The sequence below is a fragment of the Pocillopora damicornis genome, chromosome 8 (genome assembly GCF_964200805.1).
Source record: "Pocillopora damicornis chromosome 8, jaPocDami1.2, whole genome shotgun sequence".
Lineage (NCBI taxonomy): Eukaryota > Metazoa > Cnidaria > Anthozoa > Scleractinia > Pocilloporidae > Pocillopora > Pocillopora damicornis.
Window position 1 is genome coordinate 18,435,538 of NC_142677.1, and position 27,734 is coordinate 18,463,271.

At 39.6% G+C, this 27,734-nt stretch overlaps 2 protein-coding genes across 2 annotated transcripts; one reads left to right on the forward strand and one right to left on the reverse strand.

The window, feature by feature from the left end:
• Window positions 1-426: 426 nt before the first annotated feature.
• Window positions 427-3,842, reverse strand: LOC113671898 (uncharacterized). The gene is made up of 5 exons (XM_027188162.2): window positions 3,740-3,842; window positions 2,725-3,045; window positions 2,173-2,192; window positions 1,477-1,598; window positions 427-1,243 (listed from the first exon to the last, which is right to left on the reverse strand). Coding segments are annotated over exons 1-5 (585 nt in total). The 5' UTR covers window positions 3,742-3,842; the 3' UTR covers window positions 427-1,123.
• LOC113671801 (activating signal cointegrator 1 complex subunit 3) lies at window positions 3,841-27,526 on the forward strand. The gene is made up of 34 exons (XM_089181025.1): window positions 3,841-4,156; window positions 4,290-4,335; window positions 5,146-5,823; window positions 6,165-6,232; window positions 6,576-6,736; window positions 7,359-7,500; window positions 8,118-8,240; window positions 8,966-9,166; window positions 9,609-9,749; window positions 9,887-10,051; window positions 10,494-10,742; window positions 11,123-11,257; window positions 11,517-11,708; window positions 12,001-12,225; window positions 13,071-13,190; window positions 13,574-13,738; window positions 14,296-14,382; window positions 14,907-15,083; window positions 15,774-15,999; window positions 17,142-17,395; window positions 17,808-18,043; window positions 18,694-18,847; window positions 19,437-19,522; window positions 19,991-20,303; window positions 20,675-20,938; window positions 21,461-21,598; window positions 21,860-22,113; window positions 22,755-22,992; window positions 23,441-23,575; window positions 24,186-24,241; window positions 24,611-24,779; window positions 24,947-25,213; window positions 25,655-25,861; window positions 26,397-27,526. The coding sequence occupies exons 1-34, from the start codon at window positions 3,944-3,946 to the stop codon at window positions 26,697-26,699; spliced, it is 6,588 nt and encodes a 2,195-aa protein (XP_089037151.1). The 5' UTR covers window positions 3,841-3,943; the 3' UTR covers window positions 26,700-27,526.
• The last annotated feature ends 208 nt before the right edge of the window (window positions 27,527-27,734 follow it).

Consider the following 27,734-nt stretch of genomic DNA (forward strand, 5'->3'; position numbering starts at 1 on the left):
CAATACAGATGGATGATGATGCAAACAGGCTGTTGGAACTTAGTAAAGGGTGACCACATCCACTTGAAAGAGGTGACCACTTAATAGAGGTGAAAATTACTTTAATTGACTCTCCATTACAAATGGATGATCATACGAACAGGCTGTTGGAACTTAGTAAAGGGTGACCACATCCACTTGAAAGAGGTGACCACTTAATAGAGGTGAAAATTACTTTAATTGACTCTTCATTTCAAAAGGATGATCATACAAACAGGCTGTTGGGACTTAGTAAAGGGTGACCACATCCACTTGAAAGAGGTGACCACTTAATAGAGGTGAAAATTACTTTAATTGACTCTCCATTACAAATGGATGATCATACGAACAGGCTGTTGGAACTTAGTAAAGGGTGACCACATCCACTTGAAAGAGGTGACCACTTAATAGAGGTGAAAATTACTTTAATTGACTCTTCATTACAAATGGATGATCATACAAACAGGCTGTTGGAACTTAGTAAAGGGTGACCACATCCACTTGAAAGAGGTGACCACTTAATAGAGGTGAAAATTACTTTAATTGACTCTTCATTACAAATGGATGATCATACAAACAGGCTGTTGGAACTTAGTAAAGGGTGACCACATCCACTTGAAAGAGGTGACCACTTAATAGAGGTTAAAATTACTTTAATTGACTCTTCATTTCAAAAGGATGATCATACAAACAGGCTGTTGGGACTTAGTAAAGGGTGACCACATCCACTTGAAAGAGGTGACCACTTAATAGAGGTTAAAATTACTTTAATTGACTCTTCATTTCAAAAGGATGATCATACAAACAGGCTGTTGGGACTTAGTAAAGGGTGACCACATCTCCCTGAAAGAGGTGACCGCTTAATAGAGGTGAATATTACAATGGTTAAGGGGAAGCAAATTTGGGACTTTGATAAGCCAATGCTTAAAATAGCTGATACAGGGTCACCTCTTAATACAGTGCTGCTTGACACAGGTTTCGACTGTTACAAAGACACAATATAGGATATTAACACATGGGTCTCGCAATTATTTAAAAGCACTAATAAAACAAAAGGGTAAAATTAAACATATGGTTTAATATATTTATTTCATTGAATCTTTGACTACTTATAATTAACAGTAACTTTAAGAGGTAGCAGTTTTCCTGTCCCCAAAATGCTCTCCAGTAATGTTGAAATTGTAGTGAGATCTTCAAGCATCATTCTTGTATTATGTGAGACATCCTGCAGATAAAAGAAACATTATTGTTGTGTAAGAACAAACAGAAAATGCCTCTAACAGTTCAAAGCTTCAACCTCTATATTAAGAGATAAAACACTTGTATTGCACTGGAAACACATTCCCACCCCTCAAGGAACAGACAATGGTCAAAGGCTGTGGGTTGCTGGGGGGAGGGGGGGAGGTATGATGAAGCTTCAAGTTGATCAGTGCATAACCATATAAATGAATGAATTACCACTGCAGCTGTCTGTGCTCTGCTGAGATGAAAGGTGGAGCTTTCAAGTTTAGAACCTGCTGACTTGTAACTCTTAGTTAAGCCTTCCACAAGGTCACTTCGCAGCTCCAAATTTCTTTCTCCTAGAAATGACAGTAAATGGTGAGAAAAATTCAAAGGAAAGTATGAATGAAAACTAAGGGTTGGGGGGGGGGAGGGGGAAAGTTTGGGTTTGAGCATGGAGGGAAAAGTTCAAACCAAGAGTATTCTGTGGGTGAAATGAAACCTGTCTATTCCAATATAACCTTCCACTTTAATTGGATACTAAATTTCCCTTACCCCTACCCCTACCCCTACCCTACCCTACCCCTACCCCTACCCCCTACCCCTACCCTGTACCCCTAACCCCTACCCCTACCCCTACCCTGTACCCCTACCCTGTACCCCTACCCTGTACCCCTACCCTGTACCCCTACCCTGTACCCCTACCTTTGAGAAAAGGAAAATTGCCTATGGTGCAGAGAAAAAAAAAAAATTGGTTTTACTTTGAAATCTGATCGGTTGAAAGGATGACGCAAGATTTCTTGACCAATCATAGAATAGAGTAGAGAAAAAAACAGTCCAATCCCCAATCAATTTTGAGAATCAACTGAATGTTACTCTATCAGGTCATATGCAGTGTACATGTATATAGCAATATCTGTGTTTAATACTTACTCAGTTTCCGGTGGAATGGACTATCATTTGAAAGATACATTGGCAGTGTCATATCGAAAAGCAAAGCAAACAAATGCAGTGTCAAAATAAATTAATATAACAGTTCTAAAATGCCAAACTTGCATACAAGTTCTTATGTTCAGTAGCAAGCAAACATTTAACAATTTTAAGTAATACTGGTTTGTTTGATAATATCTTGCCACTTTTTTGTACAAAGTTGAAAAAGAAACTGGTATACATTAGCAATTTCTATAAGCTATTTCTAAAAGGTTGGCAGATGATATCTGTGACTATCCCTGTAATGTACTGAAGTAATACTCACACTCCTTGGTATTGTGTGACTGTTTCACTCCATAGAATACTTAAGTTTCATTTTCACTCAATTGGTCCACACCAAAGGCAATAAGCCATGAATAAAAAGCTTATTGCAATGTCATACTTGTGTAACAATTTCATATTACAATGCTGCTCTACATATGCATAGAAAGTAATTTAATGAATCTGACATTGGTTATTATATGTATAAAGGGCATAAATGAGTTGAATACTTACGAATCAAACTTATAGACAATTTTCTGTCTCTTGGCTTTCCCTGCACTTGTGTCCTGTTCAGATTCCAAGATGTCAGTGTCTGCATCTCCTTCCTCTTTTAAATGTTTATCTTCTGTCACCAAATCTTCATCTTCTTTCATATTTCCTGAATTTTCCTCATTTTCCTCATCTTCATCATCAGTTTCAGATGCTTCTCCACTGACCATTGTGCTACTCACCATGGTATTTCGCATAAAAGATGTTGTGTTTGGTTCGCCTTCCAGGCCAGAAGCAACATCTACGCCTTGTCCTTTTTGCGCTTCATTTCCTGTTGATTCACTCCTAAAAATTGGAAAAAAATTAAGAGGCTGAAAGCCTTAAATGGTCTTATAGTTCACACTACAGTTATGTTCTTACATCAATTATACCGGTCTGTACAGGGTTCACGATAAGGAGTCCGTACACACCATAAAATAGCAATTCATGATGGATCAAACAGCACTTGTCTGGGTAAGTAACATACTGTATAGGTCTCCCTCTCCACTAATCCACTAAATTCTATTCAGAATATGGAATAATGCGTGAAATCTACATTAAAGAGACATCAGAGTTTTTCTGTTTCCCGTCTAGTCAGTTTAATATGGGTATCCATCTCCACTAATACACTAGATTCTATTCAGAATATAGAATACTGCACGAAATCTACATGAAAAGAACATCAGAGTTTTTCTGTCTCCCGTCTAGTTAGGTTAATAAAGGTTTAAAGCAAACGAAGTGAGCCCTGCGACACTCCGGAACTCTTAATCCTTCAACAAAACTAGATCTCTTGAAGATCAGAGCGAAACTAGTAAAATCATGGCTGGTATTTTTTTTAACCACGGTTGCTGTTTTCATGTTCCGCAAGACAAGTCAGGCTGATCGTATTTGGAGACCCAAAAAGAGCAAGAGCTATACCATTCATAAGATATTAATTTCTCTATTCAATCATCAAAGAATTTCTTTAAATCCTCTCATTATAAACACTCGTTATACTTACATCTCCGGATGAATCTCTGTTTACCTTTTACGATAACATTGGGACCCCAACGTGTTACCATACACAAAGAAATGTAATTTTGACACAGTACCTCTAACTCTTGTACTGTGGGCTCATCATGTAAGCCAATATGGCAGACAAAATTTCAGCTAAAGTCAAGGAAGGCCTTGTGTTTTCTTGAGGATTTATTTTCAAGTCCTCAATATGCCTCCAATAGAACTTCCAAGATTAACAGGGTCACTAAGGGCATTCTCAGGGCTTTCCTCGCCGTTTTCACGGCTTCCAGAGAGTGATGATATCTTGAAAAGAAAGAGGCAATCGAGATCGAGGAAGCAACTTGAAAAAACTTTGTCTTGGTCTGAATTAAAAGGTTTGATTTTAGATGCAACGAGCCTCGATAGGAATGCTTCACAAGAGGTAGGAAGAGATAAGTTGTGGAAACTTTTTCCATCGATTATATTCGTACGACATAGATTAGGTCGCATGAATTAATTTAATTTTTCATATAAATATATATATTTTTGTAAATAACAATATTTTTATATTTAAGGCGCAGACTCTCGTGAAGGAACTTGTGCTTACATCTGCAGAAATTGGTAGGAAACTTCACATTTGATTAAACTAAATCAAACAAAATAGTTATGCTTAAATGTATTGTACGGAAATGGTAATATGTCCTTGATATATGATGGTGCAATAACGGAACTGCATGAACATGTGTCAGGAACACATATCACTGGCGCTTCAAGCTCTCTCAGAGATTAGGCTACATAAAAACTATAATCTGTTTTGTTCGTTCGTTTTTTTATTTTTTTAAGCCTCTTGTGCTTCCATGATATTTTGAGAAGGTGTGCTGATAAATGATAAACATATATTAAGAATCAGTAAAATGTTTAACACAGCCTTATACACACTTATTTCGGTAATTTTGAAGAAGAGCTCCCCAAAAAACCTGTTGGCCGACTGTTGGTCAATTGTCGGTCGAGAAACCGAGAGAAAACATTAAGGTTTGTGTTAATGTTTTACCGACAAGCTACCGACAGGTTACCGACACATTACCAACAGTTGGCTGACTGTCGGCCGACTGTTGGCCGACTGTCAGCCGACAGGTAGCCTATATTTCAGGCAAAACCTGTTGGCCAACTGTCGGCCGACAGACGACCGACAGTCGGCCGATAGGTTTTTTGGGGAGCTCTTCTTCACAATTACCCTTATTTCAATGTTCATGTAGTACCTGGATAAAGAAAACAGTGATGACAATGAGAAAATACCTTTGAGACTATGGCTTTAGTTTGACTGTAGTATGTGGTTGTGTGGAAATGTTAACTAAGAATCCTGTTTAACCTGTGGCAATTGTGGTTACTTATTTGAAAGGGCTGAACATTTTTTTTTTGGATGTGTTCTAGCTGGCAAAGATTCATCTGTAGAGGTTGTGGAAAGTGCATCAGTATTAATTTTTACAATATTTGAAGATGTGAATCACATTGGAAAGGATGAAAGTGCAAAACTGAAGAGTCTCTTTGGAGCATTTCCAGCCTCGGCAGCAACTAAAGCTTGTCACATTGTGCAGAACATCATTTTACTTCTTCCTGAAGATTGTCTAGCAGTAATTAACAAGAGATGTGAGGAAAAACATGAGGAACCTTTAAAAGAGTTTGGAAGTGATATTGAGTTTGCACCTTTTATGAGCAAGGTCGTTTCACCAGATGATGAGCTGTTTTCAGAATCTGAGGATGAAACTGTTCAAAATCAGACAAATTTTTGGAATTCAAAAGAAGGAGAAAATCCTTCAAATATGGCACTAAGTGAAGAAGTGAATGGCAACAGTGACATTAATGGTTCATGGCTACGTAATCAGTGTGAACTTTATTTTGGAAATAATAGCACAGGACTGTCAGTTTTGGATCTTTGTTCAGCACTTTTTGATATTCTCAGTTCTGATAGAGATAATGCAGCTATTCAAAATGACTTGTTTGAGCTTCTTGGGTTTGACCGCTTTGAATTCATTCAAACACTCTTGGCTGACAGATACAAGATAGTTGTAGCCACTTCTGAAAGTACCTCTGACTTGAGTGCAGCAAATGGTAAGTTGTAAATTATAGATCAATGTCAGTATCTGAGCAACTGCACATCATGTACCCCTCCCTTTCCCAATATTAAACCTGACTTCATATTAGTTGACTGTTATTGGGCTAGGGAAGGGTTAGGTATGTAGTTGCTTGAATACTGACATAGATTCTAAATTACATGCCACATGCCATTCAACTTAAAAGGCTTAATTTATTTGTATAAGCCAAAATGTTGACTTTTGTTGAATCAAAAAATGGTGGTAGTTGTACAATTTGAGCTCCAGACTTTCAAGTTTCCCTATGGCAAATGTAGCTAATGTTTGCTTGCTGTTTCTGTTTACGGCATGTAATTTCAGAGACTACTAAAGTGAAAACCTCAGCTGGTCGAAGTAAGCCAACTTATGGATGTCAAGTTACTGTACAGGTGGGTTCAATTAGAATTAGTTAAAAGAACATTTTAACTGAGTTATTGACCATGAGTGTAGCTGGCATTTTTTGTCAGCAGCCAATTTCACAAGTGCTAGTGCAAGTGGAAAGTTCAGTACAGCTGCAGCTTTAAATTCATGAGCATTTTTGTTAGCGGCTGTTTTTCAGAAGTTTAGGGCAATTTAGTAGCAGTTGTTTTCAAGTGATGCCCAACTGCACCACTCTCTTCTTAAAGAGACCAGCTTCCAGCCTGTTGAGTCAATAAAAATCATTCTGCTTCAGTGTTTTTCTCTGATTTTTTAAAATCTTATTGAATTACTTTGTATAATTTTTGCTCATAGTCACAACAGGAGAAACAATTGATGCGGCAGGTGAGAAAGGAAGAAAGGAAGGAGGAACGTCGCCAGGCTCGCAAAGACAAACACACAGATGAGCAGGATATTGATCATGAGACATATCTTAGGGAAGTTGGCTTTGATCCAGAGTTGATGAGAGCTCAGAGGTGCATATACCTAAATATTGTAGCTTTATCCCTGTCACCCTTAGGAGAGGGACTAAGTAGGAATTTCTTATCACCGTATCAATACAATTTCAATCAGAAAGGTGATAAGAAGATAGAGAAATGAAAATAAAGTGAGAGTTGTTTCTTAAAACCATAAAAAATATGTGGTATATAGTGTAGAAAATTGATATATCAACCTTGGGTTGTACATGCAGTGTTCTCCTTTTCAGGCAGTAACTGATAACTTTTACCGCCTGAAGTACCTCTTAACACCGTTTAAAATTGCTTGTAATTCTTGAAAATTCAACAAGTAAAAGGATTGCTTAACTGGTTTGAAAATTTATTTTACCTGTCATGCTCAAAATAAGGGAGAACTCTGACGTGAATGTGTATATTATTATGCAAATGCTAATTCAGAGGCCTAGCTTATCTAGACAAGTATGACATTTTCTCTTAGAGAAATAACCAATTATTGTCAGAATAGTACAATGTAATTTGAAGTAATTAAAAGCCTCTCAATACAACTATCAGCTCTCTCCTTAGTAGTATAGCTGGTTCTGCAAGGTTAAGGAGGCAAGCAATTTTCTTTGACCAAGGTTACATCTATTATTGTTTTTGTCAGGGAAATTGCTCTTCAGGAAGCCTCCAGTGCACCATTGTTGTCAAAACCAAAGAGGAATGTGCAGCCCAGCCAAGTGTATCCATATGTGTTTGATGCTTTGGCTGAAAGGCAGCGATCTACAGCTTTTATTTCAGACTCCAAGGTACCACTTTCTTTTTTTGCATTGGTACATGGTTAGTTGAGTAATCCCTACAGATGAAACCTGAACCTGTAGCTCCTAACATGTGGACAGTATTTCTCCTTCTTGTTCCTCTTAAATTCCTTTTAAATTGATTGAGAGAGTTTGGGTTTGATGATGATGCCTTCTGAGAGATAGGTATGGGTTTTCTTATAACCTGCTTGCTTGATTATGTATTGATACTGTAAAGAGAAGTTTCATGGTGATCGTCCATGAGGTTAAATGATGAACGTGCGATTAAATTACTTCGTGCAAAGAACTCTATTAGTGACATGCCTCGGACTTGGAATCTGCATAATTTTTGTTTTATTAGTTTCGAGTATGTCTTTTGTGTTTACTTGTTTATATAGGTTGTTTATTAATTTTTGTATATCACTGTTGTACTTGTGTATTAAGAATTCAGGTTATTAAAACCCAAAGTCTTCAATGGTAAAACGTTGTCTTCACTTTACAGCACACCGTCTCCTATCAGAGATCTTACAGTTGTATCCACCATATGAAGTGCAAATCAGTGCCCAAAAAAAATATTCGGCTTTACAATATTTGTTAAATTTATGCTTATGTTTCTTGATTCATTTTAGATTGCCCTGCCTGCTGATGCAGAACGGAAAAACACTAAAGTTTATGAAGAAGTTGTGATACCTCCAAACACTCCTTTACCACCTAAAGAGGAAACTCCTATTTTAATTTCATCTTTAGATGAGGTGAGTGTTAGATATTATGAAAATGTTTAAATGTTTGAATGAGCATATCACAAATACTTCACCTTAGTAAACAGCTATTGGAAATAGGGTACATTTCGTAAAGTACATTTCGTCTGAGTTTCGTGAAACCAAGACGAAAACAATCTCAACAGCCAGGTAGACCAAAGAAAAATAAAACAGTTTTCATCTGATTGTCGAAAACAAATACTAACATCATCACTATACGATGAGAACTCAAGAAAAAACAAGCGAATTGTCAAAAGTACGGGAAGAGCGGATGACCAAGTCACGTGATGGCATGTGATGGTGTAAGATATGGGTGTAAGTTTTCTGGACCACTCACAGAGCGAAATAAAGGAAAACCAAAGCAAACGCGGATTACTTGCGGCACTCAGTCGAAAATTGTTTTGTCACAAGGAGTAAAAGTATCACAGGGAAAGAGTGAAAAGCCCGCGAAAACATGTGACTTGCTTAGTCTTGAATCTGATTGGTTGAGAAACTCGCGCGAGTTTTCTGGAATAATCATTGAGCGAAGTCAAGCGTACCAAAGAAAGCCCGGATAAGCATTTGAAAATTGCTCATATAAGGGTTCGAAGCTGGAACTGGCGATCCGTAGTCTAGCGTGCTAACCTTAAGGCTCCTACGCCTCCTCTACCATGTCATACGTTAGGGACAGTCACAATCAGTTGAAAAACCTCATTGTTTTGCTTTTTCATCCTTTGCAGATTGGCAAAATGGGATTCCAAGGAGTGAAGCGCCTTAACAGAATCCAGTCGATTGTATTTGATGCAGCGTACAACACGAATGAGAACCTGTTGATAAGTGCTCCAACAGGTGCAGGAAAAACAAACATAGCTATGCTAACAATTTTGAGGGAAATTAAACAGAACATTGAGGCAGGAGTCATCAAAAAAGACAAGTTCAAGGTTGGGTTGCATTTATTTGAATTGATAACATCAACAATAAGAATGATAAGGTTCTGATAATTCTGTATTCAAGGTTACAAATCAGTTGATGGTGAGAGTCAGTCCTATGTCAGTCGTAAGTAAAGAAATAATCGTTTGCCAACCAATGCAAACAGGTGGTTAAAAAATATCAGTGAAAAAGAACTAGGGTGGTTATGAATTGCGATTGTTGTCGCGAATTGCAAATATGGTGAATAAACTTGAAAATTTTTGGTATATTTGAAAATGAAGGGTGTAAGGAATTTTGAAAAGTCGTCTTTAGACTTCTGTGGAGGAACGGTTGATTGCGTTTCCAAACTCGTTAAGGCGGTTGAGTTATCCTATCCGGGTTTCGTTAATCAACAGATATCTCACTTGCCTGCCTTAGATGTGTGATTCGCTGTTTGCATGTCTTTTCCTCTAGATCATTTACGTGGCTCCAATGAAGGCTCTCGCGGCTGAAATGGTTCAAAACTTTGGAAAGCGGTTGGCCTGCTTAGGAATCACAGTCCGTGAACTTACAGGGGATATGCAACTTACAAAATCTGAAATCCTCAAGACGCAAGTATGATCAGCCACTACATTCATTTCTAACCAAAGAAATTGACTTCTTTGAAAGATATCTGTAATTCTTGAGCTCTTCCTACGTTTTTAATGAGCGTGTTACCCACCCGTGTCACATGACTTTTACCCTTTGTACAGATGCTGATTACAACGCCAGAAAAGTGGGACGTGGTGACTCGTAAGAGCACTGGGGACGTGGCTCTTTCTCAGCAAGTAAAGCTGCTGATCATTGATGAAGTCCATCTTCTGCACGATGACAGAGGCTCAGTTATTGAATGCTTAGTAGCCAGAACTCTTCGTCAAGTGAGTTAAATGCTTACACATTAACGGTTTTTCTTTTTTTTTACCTAATTGAGTAGTTTTAGAAACCATGGAACCATCCTAGCAATTGATCTGAGATATTCACGTTTTGGCAGTTCATCAACTAATAGAGTTAGAGTAAACATACCAAAATATGACAGAATGTTATATAGAGAGTGCAGAGTGCAATTGTGGTGTTTAATCCTAGTTATATGTCACTGATCAAACCTAAGCGGACACGAAACAAGGAAAACCTTACGATTACTTAAAAAAGTTAAGCGTGGGTCTACCCACGAGGGCTAACCAAAAACCAAAAACGCGTTGGAAGAGTCAGCCACGCGAGTTCTCGCTTCCTCCGCGTGTGGCTTCAGTTTTCCTTCGCATCTCGTTTCTTCAACCAACGCGCGACTTGCTTCATACTTTTCTACTGTTTGTTTCAACTTAGGTTGAGTCGTCACAGAGCATGATCCGTATCGTTGGTTTATCAGCAACACTTCCTAATTACATTGATGTGGCCCACTTCTTGCGGGTCAACCCTTACGAGGGCCTGTTTTTCTTTGACGGACGCTTTCGTCCAGTCCCACTCGGGCAAACGTTTATTGGGATTAAAGCAACGGGCTATGTTAAACAGCAACACGACATGGACACAGTTTGCTACGAAAAAGTGCTGGAAAATGTTGACAAAGGACACCAGGTAAGATCTAAAGTGGTACTTTTTCTTGGGCAGGGATAGTGATTTCGGCCAGAATCCCTACACTTAACACCAGCATTTAAAGTGGCCAAATTGCCTGCTTAATAGAGCGCTCAGGGTATTAAATGCATCATGGTCTTCCTCCAAGGATCACTAACAATGACAATGATGTGATTTCCATGAAGAAAACATAATCGCTTCCGATTTTCTCAATTTGACTGCGATCAATTCAAACGGTCATGGACGTCGGCAATTTCGAGTTTTCATTGAAATCCAAAATCTAAGACGGCGTGATTGTTTTTTCTTTTTATTTTCTTCTTGTAATTACTCGTTACTGTGCAGCCTTGTTTTTGAAGCTCTCACCTCGCCGTCCTTATTAACAGGTTATGGTCTTCGTGCATGCGCGGAATGCTACCGTCAAGACAGCGCTGACATTACGGGAGATGGCAGCCAATCAGGGAGATTCTGCTTTGTTCCGTGCTCCACAAGGGCCTGAATACGGACAAGCTGAAAAACAGGTTTGTTGTCTACTGGGTGGAGTTGGATAGAGCACTTTTGATCGGCCGTATGCACTTATTCAGGGCAGGTTTAATTTTATTTCTAAAGAAGTCACGTTGTGAAAGTTTGAATCATATTTATTTTACGCTTTGCAAAACTTCGTCAACTTGAAGGGGACCAAAATATTCTTTCAGAGTGATGGAAAAATTCAGTTCGTTTACCACTATTATCGCCTTTACAAGTTCTCCCGCACTGAAATACTCTTGGATCAATTCGCAGGTGATGAAATCGCGTAACAAGCAGCTGCGAGAGCTGTTTCCAGACGGGTTTAGTATCCATCATGCTGGAATGCTGAGACAGGACCGCACTATGGTAGAACAGCTGTTTGCTCGTGGTTTGATTCGTGTTCTGGTTTGTACGGCCACCTTAGCTTGGGGAGTAAACCTACCAGCTCACGCTGTAATTATTAAGGTTAGAACTTGTGTAAAGACTAACGTTACTTAGAGTACCGCCCACATGTATTGCAGCATTACACGCGCTTGTAGCACGCACGGTTCTCATTCATTACACGTACGCGTGTAATAAAAAAATGCATGCAAGTGAGAGTAACAGCTTGTGGCTAATTGATCGGTGTAGTAGAAAAACTCTTTTGACACGATCTAAGGCCATGTGTAGTTGAAATTGAACCAACATTTTCAGTCGATTGATTCTTATGGTAAGTTCATAATAATTTTGTGTTCTTTTTTGTAATCACTCTCCACAGGGCACGCAAGTATATGACGCAAAGAAAGGCTCGTTTGTTGATATCGGCATACTGGACGTGCTGCAGATATTTGGGCGGGCAGGTCGTCCGCAATTTGATAATCAAGGCGAGGGAATCATCATCACAGCACACGATAAACTCAGTCATTATCTTTCACTTCTAACAAGACAGTCACCGATTGAGAGTCAATTCATTTCGAGCCTGACTGATAGTTTAAATGCTGAGGTAAGATGATGATGAAGGGTCAGTCAAAAGAACGTGTTTTGAAACAAAGCCAGGGGCGGGAAAACAATGCTAAGCGTTGAGGGAAAGGTTATCAGTTCGAAGCGCAGGAAACATCTGCAAAGGGCGGGAAAACAGTGCAGACAAACAAGTTCGAAGCGCGGGAAAGATCCTACTACTGAAAAGGGCGGGAAAAACAATGCAGAGCGCAAAAGAAGACCAGTGCATGCATATTACTCTTGCAAAACCGTAATTTGGTGGGTAGCGCGGGTACTTGGTCAACTTCAAGCGAGATAGAACATCTTACGTGTGTCTCTTTATGTTTGAATTGCTTGGAAATGTTCTTCATTAACCCTTTCACTTAAGAATTCTCCTTAGTGTCAACCATACAATTCTAAAGATGTTAGTATGGAGAATCTGGTATTAGATCATATAACAATCCCCAATTGATATTTTTCTTTATCCTCACCACTTGTCCTCGTTATTGAATTGATATTGGGATCAATATCAGTATCTGGGCAACTGCCCACCTACCCCTCCCCTAACCCAACAACAGTCAATTGATGACAAGTTAGGGTTAATGTTGGATTAGGGGAGGGGTAGGTGGGGAATTGCCCAGATACTGATATTGATCCTGATATTGTAAGGAGATAATGTCCTAGTCACTCATAGGAGTTAAAGAGTTAAGAGGGAATGGGAAGAGATGATTTATGCTTGTGTAAGAAACCATTGATGTTTCCGACGATATTTGCTGAAGGCGATGATGGATCTTATTTTTAGAGAAGTAGTCTGAACTCATTCCGTTACCACCTCTTTATTGAATTGCAAATTTAATTCCTGCCTGGCAGATTGCTCTTGGTACAGTAGGCACTGTGGATGAAGCTGTTGAATGGCTGAGCTACACGTATCTTTACATTCGAATGCGCATCAATCCACTGGTTTATGGCATCGCGTATGGAACCAAAGAGGTTTGTCCGTTAAGCTGTATCTAGACTAGGATGTACTTGTCTTAGAAAACTTGTCTTTTGTATTTATTTTGATAGAGAAGACTAAGGAAAACTTGGCGCTGAGAAACTGACTAACCCTTTACACCCTGACATCAGTCTGCCTCTTGTCCATACTGTTATCTATACATTTCCTAAGGTGTTGACAGGGAGAGTTTATTTAACAATCAATACCTTCTTTAACTGGTGATCATTTCCTTTATTCCCGTAACCCTAACGTTTGATTCAAGGATGATACTGTAAGGAGAAATTAGATGCCAGTCATTCGGCTCAGGGGTAAAAGGGTTAAGAAAAACTTTTGATTATAAAACTTTTAACAACTGTTATTGTTTTTATGTGCTTCTCAGGATGACCCACTGCTGCACGAACATCGCAGAGAGCTGATTGTAAATGCAGCGCGTCATTTAGACAAAGCAAAGATGATAAGGTTTGATCCGCGCACAAGATATCTAAACTCGACGGACCTTGGAAGAACTGCCAGTCATTTCTACATCAAGTACGACACAATAGAGGTAAGATGATCATGATAGACGCAGACACACAACGAGGAAACATACAAAGAAGTAACGATGAAAAATCTCTTGCAAACCAAGAAAAATTGACTGACTGACTGACCGACTGAATCGCAGTTGGATAAAGACCTATAGAAAACTGGGTGACTGACAGATTAACAGACAGATAGACTGACTTTTGGCTGTCTGTTTGTCTTTTTAGATTACAGACGTTCTGATAGACCGGTTGTTTGACTGCATGTCTGTCTAGTTAGATGACAGACGGACATACCGTCTGGCTAGGAGAGATTTCCCTAATCACGTTATATTGCCTCATGCCCCAGACCCACCCTTTCGTTTTTTGACGTTTTTCAGGCCATATTATCAATGCACTCGTTTCAATACAGTGTGCAGCTCTCATTCTCTGAGTGAAACATGGTAGACAATTGAAAACCAACTGAATATTTTCGTCTCAAGGACCGTAATTTGAAGGAGTAATCGTCAACCAGTTACAATCTACATCCAAACGACTTCAGAATGACTGCCCCCTTTAGTAGTTTAGTTTCTTTTTCTTTCAGGTATTCAATGAGATGTTCAAGGCGCACATGCCTGAACCCGATGTGCTTTCCATGATGTCTCACTCTCAAGAATTCGAACAAGTCAAGGTTAATTTCAACTCTTCAATTTTGATGTTGAATGCAGTTAGAAAATGAATTAGAAATGAGATAAGCTTTAAGAATGGCAATCTTTGCGGCTCTTACAATTTGATTTCCTTTTTCTTTTTATCCACAAGCCCCCAGAGTCAAATCTTTTTTTAAAATTAATTTTACATCGTTAATTTTATTTGTTGCTATGGAAGGGTTTCCATTGTTTTAAAATTTCGGAATAGATTTTTCCTTCGGACGAATCCGTACAAAAGCCGACTTCTCTCGGTAGGAGCGTTAATTTAATTGGTAACCCTTCTCTCATCCGCCAGTTTGCGCGTTTTCCCTTTCATGCATCCACTGACCAAAAAAAGAAAATAAATTCTGATCACTGACTACATGAAGACCTCAATTTTTCATGAGAACTCACCCAAATAAACGTGACATTCGAAGTGCTCTGCATTTCATATGTTTTATTTTTACACAATCTATCATTTAGATTTTTATAAATCATATATATTTATTTATTACATTTATTATTACAGGTCCGTGAGGATGAGATATCAGAACTGGAATTTCATTTGACTGAGCACTGTCCATTGCCTGTAAAGGGAGGAGTGGAAAATAATTACGGCAAGATAAACATCCTGTTGCAGACTTTTATCTCCAAAGGATTTGTTGATACCTTCTCACTTGTCTCTGATCTCGCTTATGTTGCACAGGTATGAAAGACATGCTTATCCCTTTATTGCTCCTTGTAAAATTATTTTAGCGTAGTCAGCAACATCTGAGTATTCGGAGAACACTCAACGTACGACGTAATGGTGTGGAACGCAGAAAACAGATTAAAAAAAGGTTAAATAAAAACTGACGCAGAACGCTTAAAAACGCGATCTCCAACTGAAAGAGTGGCCGAGAAATGCGTAACATTAACCTGAAACCTTTAGCCTCGAGTTTCCTTCTATGGTTTACTTTTGCGTTTTTGACGTATGCTGTGAAGGGAGTGCGCAGTGTTCCACAGTTAAAAAACAGGCAAACAAACTAAATAAAACCAAAAAATCTGAGTTTAGAACAACTGAATGTGCAACGTATTAGTTTCCAAGTGGATCGATATAATACTTTTATATCTAGTATGGCCGTCGTCTTTCTCTTTTTGCTTTTTTTCAAACTCCTGGACCACTCGACACAGTGAAAATCCAGTATTCCCTAAACTAAGTTTTAAGCTCTCCCCAGATTTAATGAGAAAACAACATCGCTCTTAACGCCGCGTAGTGATCGTGTCATGTCACAACGATGTTCAAGCAGGAGGTCTTCAACTTGACATAAATTACCGTGTGCAGATTAAACTGAGCTTCAAGAAAAAGTCCAATTCCCTTTGGGTTTAAGGTTCGTATTTTTTTTAATCTTTCCAGAATGCTGCGCGACTAATGCGAGGTCTGTTTGAAATCGCTCTTAACCGAGGATGGCCTACCATGGCTTACAGATTGTTAGGCCTTTGCAAAATGCTTGACAAACGGCAGTGGGTATTTGAAAATCCTTTGCGTCAGTTCACTATTTTGAAACACGAAACACTGGTCAAACTGGAGGAGAGAAAGGCGACTGTGGATCGACTCAGAGATATGACTGCTGATGAAATTGGTAAATAAAGTTGGATTTGTTCATCACTTTTTTAACCCTTTAACTCCCACATCAAATTTGTAATTTTCCTTAGTATACTGTCGACCATACAATTCTTATAAAGTTAGTTCAGAGAATTTAGTTGAAAGGTTAAATGAATCGGTGCTTAAGTATAGACTAGCGTGACTGATTTGAGTTGCTACCATTGAAGTTTACTTACTTTATATTTGTTCGTTCCGCGATCAGTTGCTTTAAGTTAAAGGGGGTACGTTTTAACAGAAACTGTGGTGCTGCGTCGGTGGTGGGTATCACAAAATGATTTTGTTTCACCGACTCAGTTGATAATGTAAATTAATGTACCCTAAAGAGTTTTTAAAGCTGATGTTTCAAGCAGAGCTAACGCTTGCGATTCATCATTGGGACGCTGGTGACAAAACAAATGAGAGTTTTCTTTATACATCATTCTTGTAAAGGAAAAAAATTGAGTAGGTGAATAAGGAAAACGCTTCCTTATCAATGAGTATTCCGAAAAAAAAAATGTCCTCTGATCTGCGTCAATTGTAACTGGAGAGTCTGTCAGTGCTCGACCTTAGCAGTAGTCCACTAGCCTAGGGCTAGTTAAAAATGGGTCTGGGTTCGTAAAAAATGGGTGTGGGCTGGTTAAAAAAGGGGTCAGGGCTGGTAAAAAATGGGTGTGAGCTGGTTAAAAATGGGTCAGGGCTGGTAAAAAATGGGTGTGGGCTGGTTAAAAAAGGGGTCAGGGCTGGTAAAAAATGGGTGTGGGCTGGTTAAAAATGGGTCAGGGCTGGTAAAAAATGGGTGTGGGCTGGTTAAAAATGGATCAGGGCTGGTAAAAAATGGATCAGGGCTGGTTAAAAATGGATCAGGGCTGGTAAAAAATGGGTCAGGGCTGGTAAAAAAATGGGTGTGGGCTAGTTAAAAATGGGTGTGGGCTAGTTAAAAATGGATCTGGGCTAGTTAAAAATGGATCTGGGCTAGTTAAAAATGAGTCTGGGCTAATAACAAATGGGTCTGGGCTTGTAAAAAATGGGTCTGGGCTGGTAAAATTTCCGAACAACTAGCCACCGGGTTAGTCGAGGTAGGACAGGTTTTGGAAAGACAAATAAAGTAATTTTAGCTTACCACGTGTATGAAAACTGCAGGTCACATGATCAGACATCCACGCATGGGCAGTACCGTCAAGAGTTGTGTGGAACAAATTCCTGCAATATCACTGGCCAGCAGCATCCAGCCGATCACGAGGACAGTTCTTCGGGTGCGCCTGACTATCAAGCCGGAGTTTCGCTGGAATGACAAAGTCCACGGCTCTACTTCAGAACCGTGGTGGATCTGGGTCGAGGACCCGGACAATAACCACATTTACCACTCAGAGTACTTTCTACTGCACAAGAAACAGGTTTGCTCAAGTTTGTCAAAAAATTTTTGAGGTGCAGTCGTTCTCGATAAAAAATAGGAAATTGAACCCAGCAGTGACACACCTACCAGGATGGAGGGAGGAGAAGAGAGTCTCCCGCTCTCTCCTTTTGCGAATGTTCTTTTCTAGTTTTTAATACACGACCAGATACAAGCCCATCTAAGGCTTCATAGTGATTTCAGCTCCTTGCACATTTGCACGTGAACTGAATTTGGAATTATTTTAAATTCTAAAATGATTAGAGAAACTTTGCAAGAACTGCATCGCTTAAGGGGGGAAATTTGAAATTAAGAAAATCTTAGCAGTCGATTTGCTAGTTCCTATATTAAAAATAAAAATTTCCAAATATTCGATGTTCAAAAATCATTTTTACCCGGCACTTGTTTTCTACCAGGTGTTAGCTAATGAAGAACAAACCTTAGTGTTTACCATTCCGATCTTCGAGCCGCTACCTTCACAGTATTTAGTGCGAGGAGTGTCAGATCGCTGGCTTGGCTCTGAAGTGGTTTGTGCTCTGTCTTTCAAACATCTCATTTTACCAGAAAAGCACCCACCTCACACTGAACTATTAGATCTACAACCTCTGCCACTAACCGCCTTGAAATGCAAAGAATACGAGCTGCTGTATCGGTGAGTAAGATTGTGTTATTAGTCCTCCTCACAAGGAGAAGAGGTGGACTGTATATCCAATAGCAACGCACTCGATTTGTCGATTGACCAATTCAGGGGCCATCAAAACGTTTGACCGTGTTACGCGTCTGTTTACAGTTGTTTACTCCTATTCACAAGACGATAATCTCATGCAGTACTTACTGAGGGCTTATCTCCTGTGCCTCGAACGGAAAGCTTTGCTTTCCAACTTTGACCTTTGTCACGCATAGGCCTGATAGCATCCCATACCAGATAGGTATCTCTCTCCCTTTTCGCTTTCTGGTCTTGAACTGGGATTAGCTCCGGCAGCTATGAATGTCAGTCTTGTATCCAGGGCCAGGTTGATCAAAACTGGGTTAAGGTAACCCAGGGTTAGTGTGAAATTTGATTTCAGATCTGGAAGCTTTAAAAGAAAATTTACGTTAATCCCATTTTTCTACAATTTGATAATTGAATGCTCTTAAAAGGATTGGGAAAATTATTCCAATAGGTCTTTTGAACAGAGAAATGTAGAAACTTGGATTAAAATTTAACCCTGGGTTAGCGCTGATCGGCCTTCAAACAACTTGGCCCAGACTTCTGTCATTGGGTTTGCTTTGGTCTGTTTACATTGTTTCCATTTGTTTTAGGTTTACTCACTTCAATCCAGTCCAAACACAAGTATTTCACACAGTATACCACACGGATCATAATGTACTACTTGGAGCACCCACCGGGTCCGGCAAGACGCTGGCTGCTGAACTCGCCATATTTCGTATCTTTAATGTGCATCCTGGAACTAAGGTATGTATCAAGGTGACTAAGTCTCATATGTACTCCCGAAAAGAATTCCTCTGTTCTGCTAATTCTGCCTAAAGAGACCCTAGACTTTGATCTAACGTCATCTTACCTTACCCGGCATTTCTGAACGTTCCATGTGCGATAAAAGCAACAACTTTTTTTTACCATTTGGCCCGCTCTTCAGAAGATGTCGTGTCTTGCCAAAGACAAAACTTCTCCCAAAAATAATTGAATAATAAATATAGAAAGTTGTATGTGGACAAAACATCTCAGTTGTCGGTTCCTTAGAGGAAAAGTGTAAAAAGACACGTTTATAGAACGCTTGTGAGTCTTACCTCTCAGTTCCACCAAGGCAGTTTGACCACAGGTACTACTTATCGGCCCAAACTCTTCCACATAATCCATGGGCATATTCATGTAACTAGTAATTTATGTCTAGCTTTATTTCCTCTATCTGTTGAAGTAACCATATAGTTCATTGCGAGGGAATCAATCCTTTCATCGGAGTTTGAACTCAGTGTCTATGCTCCCATGTACGACATACGTCCTATATTTTTGCTGACGCGTTTTTTGTCAAATTTACTTGTCGTAGGCTGTTTATATTGCTCCCTTGAAAGCTCTGGTCCGAGAGAGAATGGAGGATTGGAAAATACGTTTTCAGGAAAAACTTGGTAGAAGGTAAAATTTGTCATGCGTATTACGCATGAAATTTTTAGGTGCCTAGTCAAACTGTGTCAATTATTATCAGGCGTCGCAGTGAACTGTCTTTGGAGAAATTAATGTTTACAATTAAGTGTTGAAAATAATACGAGATTGCCTTGGTATTTGCTTTGCTTCGCTCTGTGATTGGTCCAGAAACCTCAGAAAGTTATCAGATTTAGGACTTGCACCAATCGCGACTAAGTCACTCGCGGTTTTTTGGCGCTTTAAGCAGGTTGCTCGTTTCAATTTTAGCTCTCTTTGGCTCCTTGTGAATTTGTTATTTCTTTGATTGGCCCTTGTGATTGCTTTGGTTTGGTTCTACAACATTCAATCGAAATGCACTCTCCTTTGAGAGTCAAGGTTGGTGAAACAACGGACTTGAAAAATTTAAGCCAAATTTTTGGAGATGCACATTCCCTGACTTGATCACGTTGACATCCACAGTGTCGTAGAGTTAACTGGTGACGTGACTCCGGACATGCGCGCTATCGCCAAAGCTGACGTCATTGTCACCACCCCAGAAAAGTGGGATGGCATCAGCCGAAGCTGGCAGACTCGTAACTACGTGCAGGCGGTGTCTTTGTTGGTAATTGATGAGATCCATCTGTTGGGTGAGGAGAGAGGTCCTGTCTTGGAGGTTATCGTGTCGCGGACGAATTTTATCTCCTCGCACACAGAGAAGACTGTTCGAGTGGTTGGTCTGTCGACTGCTCTAGCCAATGCTTCGGATCTTGCTTACTGGTTAGGAATAGAACAGGTACAATAAGATTATCTTGTGCTTTCTATGGAAAGTAAAAGCCGTACTTTTCAACTAAATAGCTTTTTGTACTGAAACTTGGACATTATCTTTCTGAGATTTGGGTTTTGTTCAGCTTAAAGGTTTATGCAAAGATTAGATTGAAAAAGTTCCACCCTTTTCTTATAATTGCTTTTACAAAAACTCGACAGAAGAACTCCATAGAAAAACTCCTATCGCCATTGTATCGATCTCCCAACGTAACCGACAAGGAGACTCTATTAAGGTTTTTACCTTCCCTAATGCCATGGCTGTTCCCAAACTGCATTTCCGTTGTGAAAGAAACTAGGAGAAGAAACTGTTACTTAATTTAGTGTCCTTTTCTTTTCCAGGCCGGCATGTTCAACTTCCGGCCGTCAGTTCGCCCAGTCCCTCTGGAGGTGCACATATCAGGGTATCCCGGCAAGCACTACTGTCCGCGTATGGCAACTATGAACAAGCCCACCTTTAACGCTATTAAGACACATTCCCCCACCAAACCCGTGCTGGTGTTTGTCTCGTCAAGACGACAGACCCGCCTCACGGCTTTGGAGCTGATTTCTTTCTTAGCCGCCGAAGACAATCCCAAACAGTGGATGCACATGCCGGAAGCTGAGGTAAGAGCTAAAAAACAATTTAACAAAACAAAAAATAGTTGATTGTGTGAATCAAATTTGTATATGGCAGTCCTAAGTCTGCTTTAGGTTAGGCGGGACCCATTTGATAAGTGGTACTCCTGTTTTTAGCTGTGCAAAACTGAAAATTGTCTTATTTACGGAGGCTAACCCTCACGCGAGCGAGTGAGTCATTAGACTACTTTGTATTCTGACTAAGTAAATATATGCACATGATTCGTCGCTTTCCTATAGTTGTGTTTATCGATCATGAATCCATGCTTCTTCAGTTGTCTATCAACAATCAGCAACGAAGCATAATGCTTCATAAAATGATTCATCGTGACCAGTCCGTCCATCGTCTCAAAGTGGCTCATAGTAGCAGTACATATACACAAACGATCGTGATACTTCATGATCAAACTTAGATGTGACTATATCATGTGATGAACAAATTTTACTTTTGTGATACTTTACCGCGATGAAACATCGCAACTTTTTTTGAGATAAACATTATTTTTTTAGATGGACTCGTTGATCCAAACAGTGAAGGACAACAACCTCAAACTGACTTTGTCGTTTGGTATTGCACTGCATCACGCGGGTTTACACGAGAGGGACAGGAAGATAGCAGAAGAGCTGTTTGTGAATCAAAAGATTCAGGTGAGTGAAAGGATAGACTACGGTGAAAGACTGTTTATCCTAATTGCTAGAGCATCCAACTGTTGTGCGGGACTCCGAGGGTACAAGCCTCAAACCTCACAAACAATCTGGGTCTTCAAACAGCTGAGGAGGATGTGTTGCCTTAACGTAAGGAAACAAGGAAAACTTTTTAATGCAAATGCGGCTTGATACGATTAGCATGTCAATTGCTTTTGTTGTAATACTAGCACACAGTTGAAAAGTTCTATTTTCATCCTCCAGATTTTGATAGCGACTAGCACCTTAGCCTGGGGTGTCAACTTCCCGGCCCATTTAGTGGTTGTGAAAGGTACTGAGTATTATGATGGTAAGACTCGGAGGTATGTGGATTTTCCCATCACAGACGTGCTGCAGATGATGGGGCGCGCAGGGAGACCACAGTACGACGAAAATGGGGTGGCTGTGATCCTTGTTCACGACATCAAGAAACACTTTTATAAAAAGTTTCTGTACGAGCCATTTCCTGTCGAGTCAAGGTATAAACGCAATCGAGCAAAATAACAGATAGATAGGAGTTAAAAGGTTGATGCCGATCTGAAAATTAGCATTCAAAGGTCAAAAGGCAACCTATTTTACATTTTTTATTTGCGGAAGTGATTTTTTTGTTGTTGAGGATTAAAACGCTTGTTCAGGTTACCGAGATATACGACTAGATGGCGTTATTTAAAAGGGAAATTGAAGATAAATCGCCATAATGATTTACACTCACCATGGCGAGAATTGTTTCTTACTACTGGAATATGGTGATAAAAGTGAGGAACAAGGGTGCAGCTCAGATTTTGTAAAGTGGAAGAGGTGGTTTCTACGTCACACCCAAGTTACCAACGCTGCTGTCATGTCGACTTTCTCGCTGGGTTTTGTTTAAAGTGACATTTTTTTTTATGCTTAGATTTATCGATTTCGCGCTTACTCTGCCACCTGAGATAAAGAAAAGCAACTTACTTATAGGGAGAGGGAGTGGCCTTAATGGACACCTTAGGACTCTTTCTTTCCCTCCCCCCCCAGCTACGCCTTGGGTACATTTTTTCAAGTAGTTGTATTAAACGTAACATCAACTGTTGTTTCCTAGTACGTATGATTATGTTATAGAGCTTCTATGTTTTCATTTCTTTCTTAGTTTGTTAGAAGTACTTCCAGATCACTTGAATGCTGAAATTGTGGCGGGCACAATCACTTCTAAACAGGACGCCATGGATTACCTCACTTGGACGTACTTCTTTCGACGTTTGCTGATAAACCCAAGTTACTATGATCTGGAAGACATTGACAACGACTCAGTCAATAAATTCCTCTCTGCTTTGGTAGAAGGTGCTGTGAGAGAAGTTGAGAATTCTGCGTGCGTGGAAATTGGCGAGGTAAACTTGTTGTTCTGTCGTGTGAGCGATGAGCAGGTAAAATTGAAACTATCCCAATTGACTAACCCAATGTTGATTCATCGGTTTTGATTTACTTCGCTCAGTGACATGCATGTGAAATTCTAGCCACTTTTGTAACAAATCAAACGCATAACTGAATCTAACAGCGACTTAGTTACCCTTACTTTCCCATGCTTTCCCATGTTTCTGATTGACTTTGGTGTTGTTTTCAATACTCTAAATCGCTCCAATAGAACAGAAGGATCTCTTTGTCATGGTTTGCTAGGCAGGCGAAGTTGGACTGCAGGTGCTTCGAATAGACCACAGGTCACTCAATCTCGTCTCCTGGATGAGGTCCATTTGTTGTTCACTTTCACTATGTTTGTTCCTAAACTTATCTTTCGCTTCATAAGTATGTTGATTTAATAACACGTTTTTCTGGCTGTAGGACGGTTTGGCGATAACCCCAACGAACCTTGGAAGGATTTCTTCCTACTACTATCTAAGCCACTTGACACTGCGCATGTTCCATGAACGGTTGGACGCTGACTGCAGTCTCCCGGACCTCATCGAGATTTTAGCGGTAAGAATTTTTCTTCATTTGGTCAACTTATCGAAGCGCTTTTTTTCGATGTACCAATGAGCCAATAAAAGTGACTCATAAACTAGCTTGATGTACACGGAGGTCTTTGTGATAACGTCGTTAAACGTCATTTGATTGTTTAACCCTTTAACTCCCATGAGTGACTAAGAAAGAATTTCTCCTCACAATATCTATACAACATCAAGCAGATAAGCGATGAGATTGAAGAAAAATATCAATTTGGGGATAACTAGTTGATCCCATACTAAATTCTCTGAAGTAACATTATAAGAATTGTGCGGTTGACTGTAAGGAGAATCACAAATTTGATCTGGGAGTTAAAGGGTTAAGAAACGAAAATTTTCAAAATTGATCTTTTAGTTAGAAACATTTTTTACGTCGTATCTTTGCAAGCAAAGACAATTCGTCGTGAAAGAACAGGTATTCTCCGAGAAGTCAAAATGTTTTCTTTTCTCCCTTGAGATGGAAAATGTTTACTGATCATTAATATACTGTATCTTTCCTTGGAATTTATTTTGTGCTCAAAAAGATTAATCTGAACAGTTACAACTCTATCGCATTTTAATGGATATCCACCAAATTTTCGCAGGATGCCGAAGAATACACTCAGCTTCCAGTTCGTCACAATGAAGACCTCATTAACAGGTGAATATGAGAAAATGGACCAGGAAGTAAATTTATTATTTTACTGAGTCATTTCTCAACTCGTGCCCTCACAGTAGATTAATGCTTTGTAAACTTAATTGTGGTGTCTGCGGATGAAAACCGTTTGCGAGACCTTTCAAATAAAAAGAGAATGCTTGTTGTGCTGTCCTTCAATGAAATGTTATACTTTATAGTTTGAGAGTTGTTCTAGACGTTGGTCTGTTTATGTTCCCTTATTCCTCAGAGATTCATAGCTGAAGTATAACCAGTTCAGGAACAACTGAGATGACTTTTATTTACTCATGAAGGCGGAGAAGTTTATATTAATAATATAAAATCTAAATAACCTATGTACATCTTGTATTTCAGCGACCTAGCTCCTAGTCTCCCCTTGGAAGTGGACCCTCACACTTTCGACAGTCCTCACACCAAGGCACATCTGCTCTTTCAAGCGCATTTCACTCGCCTACCGCTGCCCAGTACCGATTACTTAACAGACACAAATTCAGTCCTCGATCAGGCTATACGAATCTTGCAAGTAAGTTCAACAAAGTGTGAAACGACCAGGAAGTGTCAACAGACCACACCAAATGGCTATATGGGATAATGGGAGTATGTATGAATGCTTTTGGCCTTCCTAGGGTTACGCGGAAGATTTAGGTCGAGTTACGTGTTGCAACTCTTAATTGGATTATTTTCTTTCAGGCAATGATCGACGTATCTTCCGCCGAGGGTTGGTTGGCAACAGCTCTTCGATGCATGCACCTTGTACAGATGGTAGTTCAAGGGCGATGGCTTCATGATTGCACCCTTCTCACTTTACCGTGTGTTGACCCAGATCTGTTGTCGCTTTTCCGAATTAACGGCCGTTCATTAGAATGCCTCCCGGAGCTGTTAGACGCTGTCAGAGGCGACCGGAAAATCCTGAATAGAATGTTGGGAGATGCTCTTAGTCCGGGAGAAATAACTGAGGTAGAGAAATATTTATCAATGTCCTTGCGCGCATCGTTCTCAGGTTATACCTTAGAGGAAGCTCGTCTTCAAACTTCGAAGTTGATGAGATTGTTAGAGGCGGGAATGGTACGTTACTGGTTGTAGGACATCCTCTCTCGTTGTGATTTCCAGATTTTCCCCGCGGTCTCTGTAGCATTAGCAACTACGAACATTAGTTCTCATCATGGGGGATTTGTACGTCTATCCTTTATAGCCAGTAGGCATTTCTGTTAAGAAAATTTCCATGATAAGCACGGCCAGGGCCTAGCCTAGGCCACCGTTTATGTAACTACAGCCTGACCAGCATAAGACTGACGCCTATTTACGAGCACATTAGTAGAGTGTCCCCCTATGCTCCTTCTTTTCTACCGTTAACGAATGAGCTTCATTACGTTCTCTTTATTATTGATCCCTTTGTAGGTTTTTGAAACGTTGGGTCGTCTACCTCAAGTCAGTGTTAAGATTAAAGTGCGTGGAGTCTGGGCTGAGAACGAGCAGGGCACCAAGGAAAGTAAAACCATCAATACCACACCGAGCGAAAGTTTAGCGAAAGACTGGGTTCCAGTGCATGCAGAGCAGGAGTACGTGTTAATACTTGAAATTTCCAGGGAGTTCTGCGGTTTTAGGGTAAGGAAACAGATACACTTTAATTGAATATTCACAGTTCTTTCCCTTCTCTGCAAACAATTCTGTTACGTTATTTAAAGAAATACGAGGCGGTGGATTCTTTATCGTGCCATCTAAGTCAAGGCTACATTCTCTCAAAACTTGTCTTTAAAAAAGTTAATAATTTCAAAATGGCAAGAAAAGACGATTCGCATAACAAAAAAGAAAGACAATTCTGGAAATCTAAAGACCGGGTGCGTTAATCTGCAGTATATATATTTTTTAACTGTTCAGAGAGTTTGGTGTAAGGTCGAGGTAACACTCTGCAGTTAACAAGTTTGTCTCAGCATTGGCTCGTCGCTCATTTCCAGGTGTTGTCTGACTTTGTGAGGAGATTTCTTTTGTAAGTTGAATGTATAAGGGTGATTTATGCGGTACGACTCTTGCCAGCGATCCTTGTCAACAACTTCTTTCTTCAAGAAAACAAAATAAATCCCTGAATATTTAAAACTGCCATAAATCGTTGACTCTAAACAATTCACTTTTTTTTGTTCAGCGATCCAACACAAAGGCGCACGCTCCACATTTTCCGAAACCCAAAGATGTCGGTTGGTGGGTGGTTCTCGGCGAGATGGACTCGGGCGAGTTGTTGGCCGTGAAAAGAGTGAGTCAGGTGCGCTCGTCAAGCACCGTATCCTTATCATTCTACACGCCTGAGGACCTGGGAAGGAGAATCTATACTGTGTATCTCATCAATGATGCTTACTTGGGAATGGACCAGCAGTATGATGTTTCTCTAGAGATTATTCAATCAGATATTTCAAGTCAAGTGAACACTGAAGTTAACTTAAGTAACTAGTTTATCGCAATATAATTTTGTCAAGCACATTATTTTTTTTCCGGCATGTATGAGGAAATATGAGTGAAATTTACCAACTACGATGATGAGAAAGATCAGTTGTGGAAATCCACACTGGAACGAATGGCCCCTTTCCTTGAAACGTAAGTGAAGTTAAAATCTATTCCCTAAAACTGTAAAAGTGAAGTAAAATTTCAAGTCAATGCAACGCAAATTAATTTCAGGAGGGGATAGACTGTCTTAGATTGCAGTTAGTTTTAACACTTTTGTTTGACTTGTGGTAAATGTTACGAGTAGACTTGTGTATTGAAATACTTAAGTTTGAGGTAATTTCAAGGACCATTATGAACAAAGGAAAATATCGCAAGGAATTCATGAGATATGCGAGGGGTATAGCAAGCTGTTAAAGCTAAACTTCAATTTCCGGTACGTCCTGTTGTGTGCGCACACAGTCTTTGTGGAAACGCTTGATTTTTTTTTGCGGAGTATTTTGATTGTGTAAAGCTTTGATTACCTTTCTCTTGTACGTATAGGATTCCCACTTCTTAACGAAAGCGTACGTGCTGTATTGTTTTCAAAAAATCTATTCAGTATTCTGCGCTAAGCGATTTGGTGTTTGTGTGCGTCAGATTACCGATGTTGCAGAATTCCTGGAACTAAAATTTATAATTGTTTCAATATTTCAATTACCAAGATAGTGCAGTAAAAATATTAGGTAACACCAAATGATGATCAATCAAATTTATAGAGGATACACAAAAACATATGAAAGATTTTATTACACCCATGCAAGAAAAATCAATAAAGCCAGTTTTTCTCACAAGAGAGTTACTGCACTGTTGTCATTGATTTTTTGATCTTGTTTCTGTTTGTTACACTCTTCGCTAACTTTTCCTTTGTCAAGGAGGAAACTATCCCCGTTCCGCAGAATATGCAAAAACATTACAAGTTTTGGTGATCTTGAATGTACGGAAATGCAGAAAAAAAGAAAAACATAACTGGCAGGTCGCTTTATTTGGCTTTGTTATCAATGCA

What these genes read in the sequence shown, in the direction of transcription:
- LOC113671898 (XM_027188162.2), bottom strand. An exon ending in ATTGTCTATAAGTTTGATTC is followed by an intron (nt 2,193 to 2,724) that starts GTAAGTATTCAA and finishes TTCAAATGATAG; the next exon opens with TCCATTCCACCGGAAACTGA. An exon ending in GAGCACAGACAGCTGCAGTG is followed by an intron (nt 1,244 to 1,476) that starts GTAATTCATTCA and finishes TTTTATCTGCAG; the next exon opens with GATGTCTCACATAATACAAG.
- LOC113671801 (XM_089181025.1), top strand. Translation starts at nt 3,944, where the DNA reads ATGCCTCCAATAGAACTTCCAAGATTAACAGGGTCACTAAGGGCATTC. An exon ending in CTGAAATCCTCAAGACGCAA is followed by an intron (nt 9,750 to 9,886) that starts GTATGATCAGCC and finishes CCCTTTGTACAG; the next exon opens with ATGCTGATTACAACGCCAGA. An exon ending in TGCACATGCCGGAAGCTGAG is followed by an intron (nt 20,939 to 21,460) that starts GTAAGAGCTAAA and finishes TTATTTTTTTAG; the next exon opens with ATGGACTCGTTGATCCAAAC.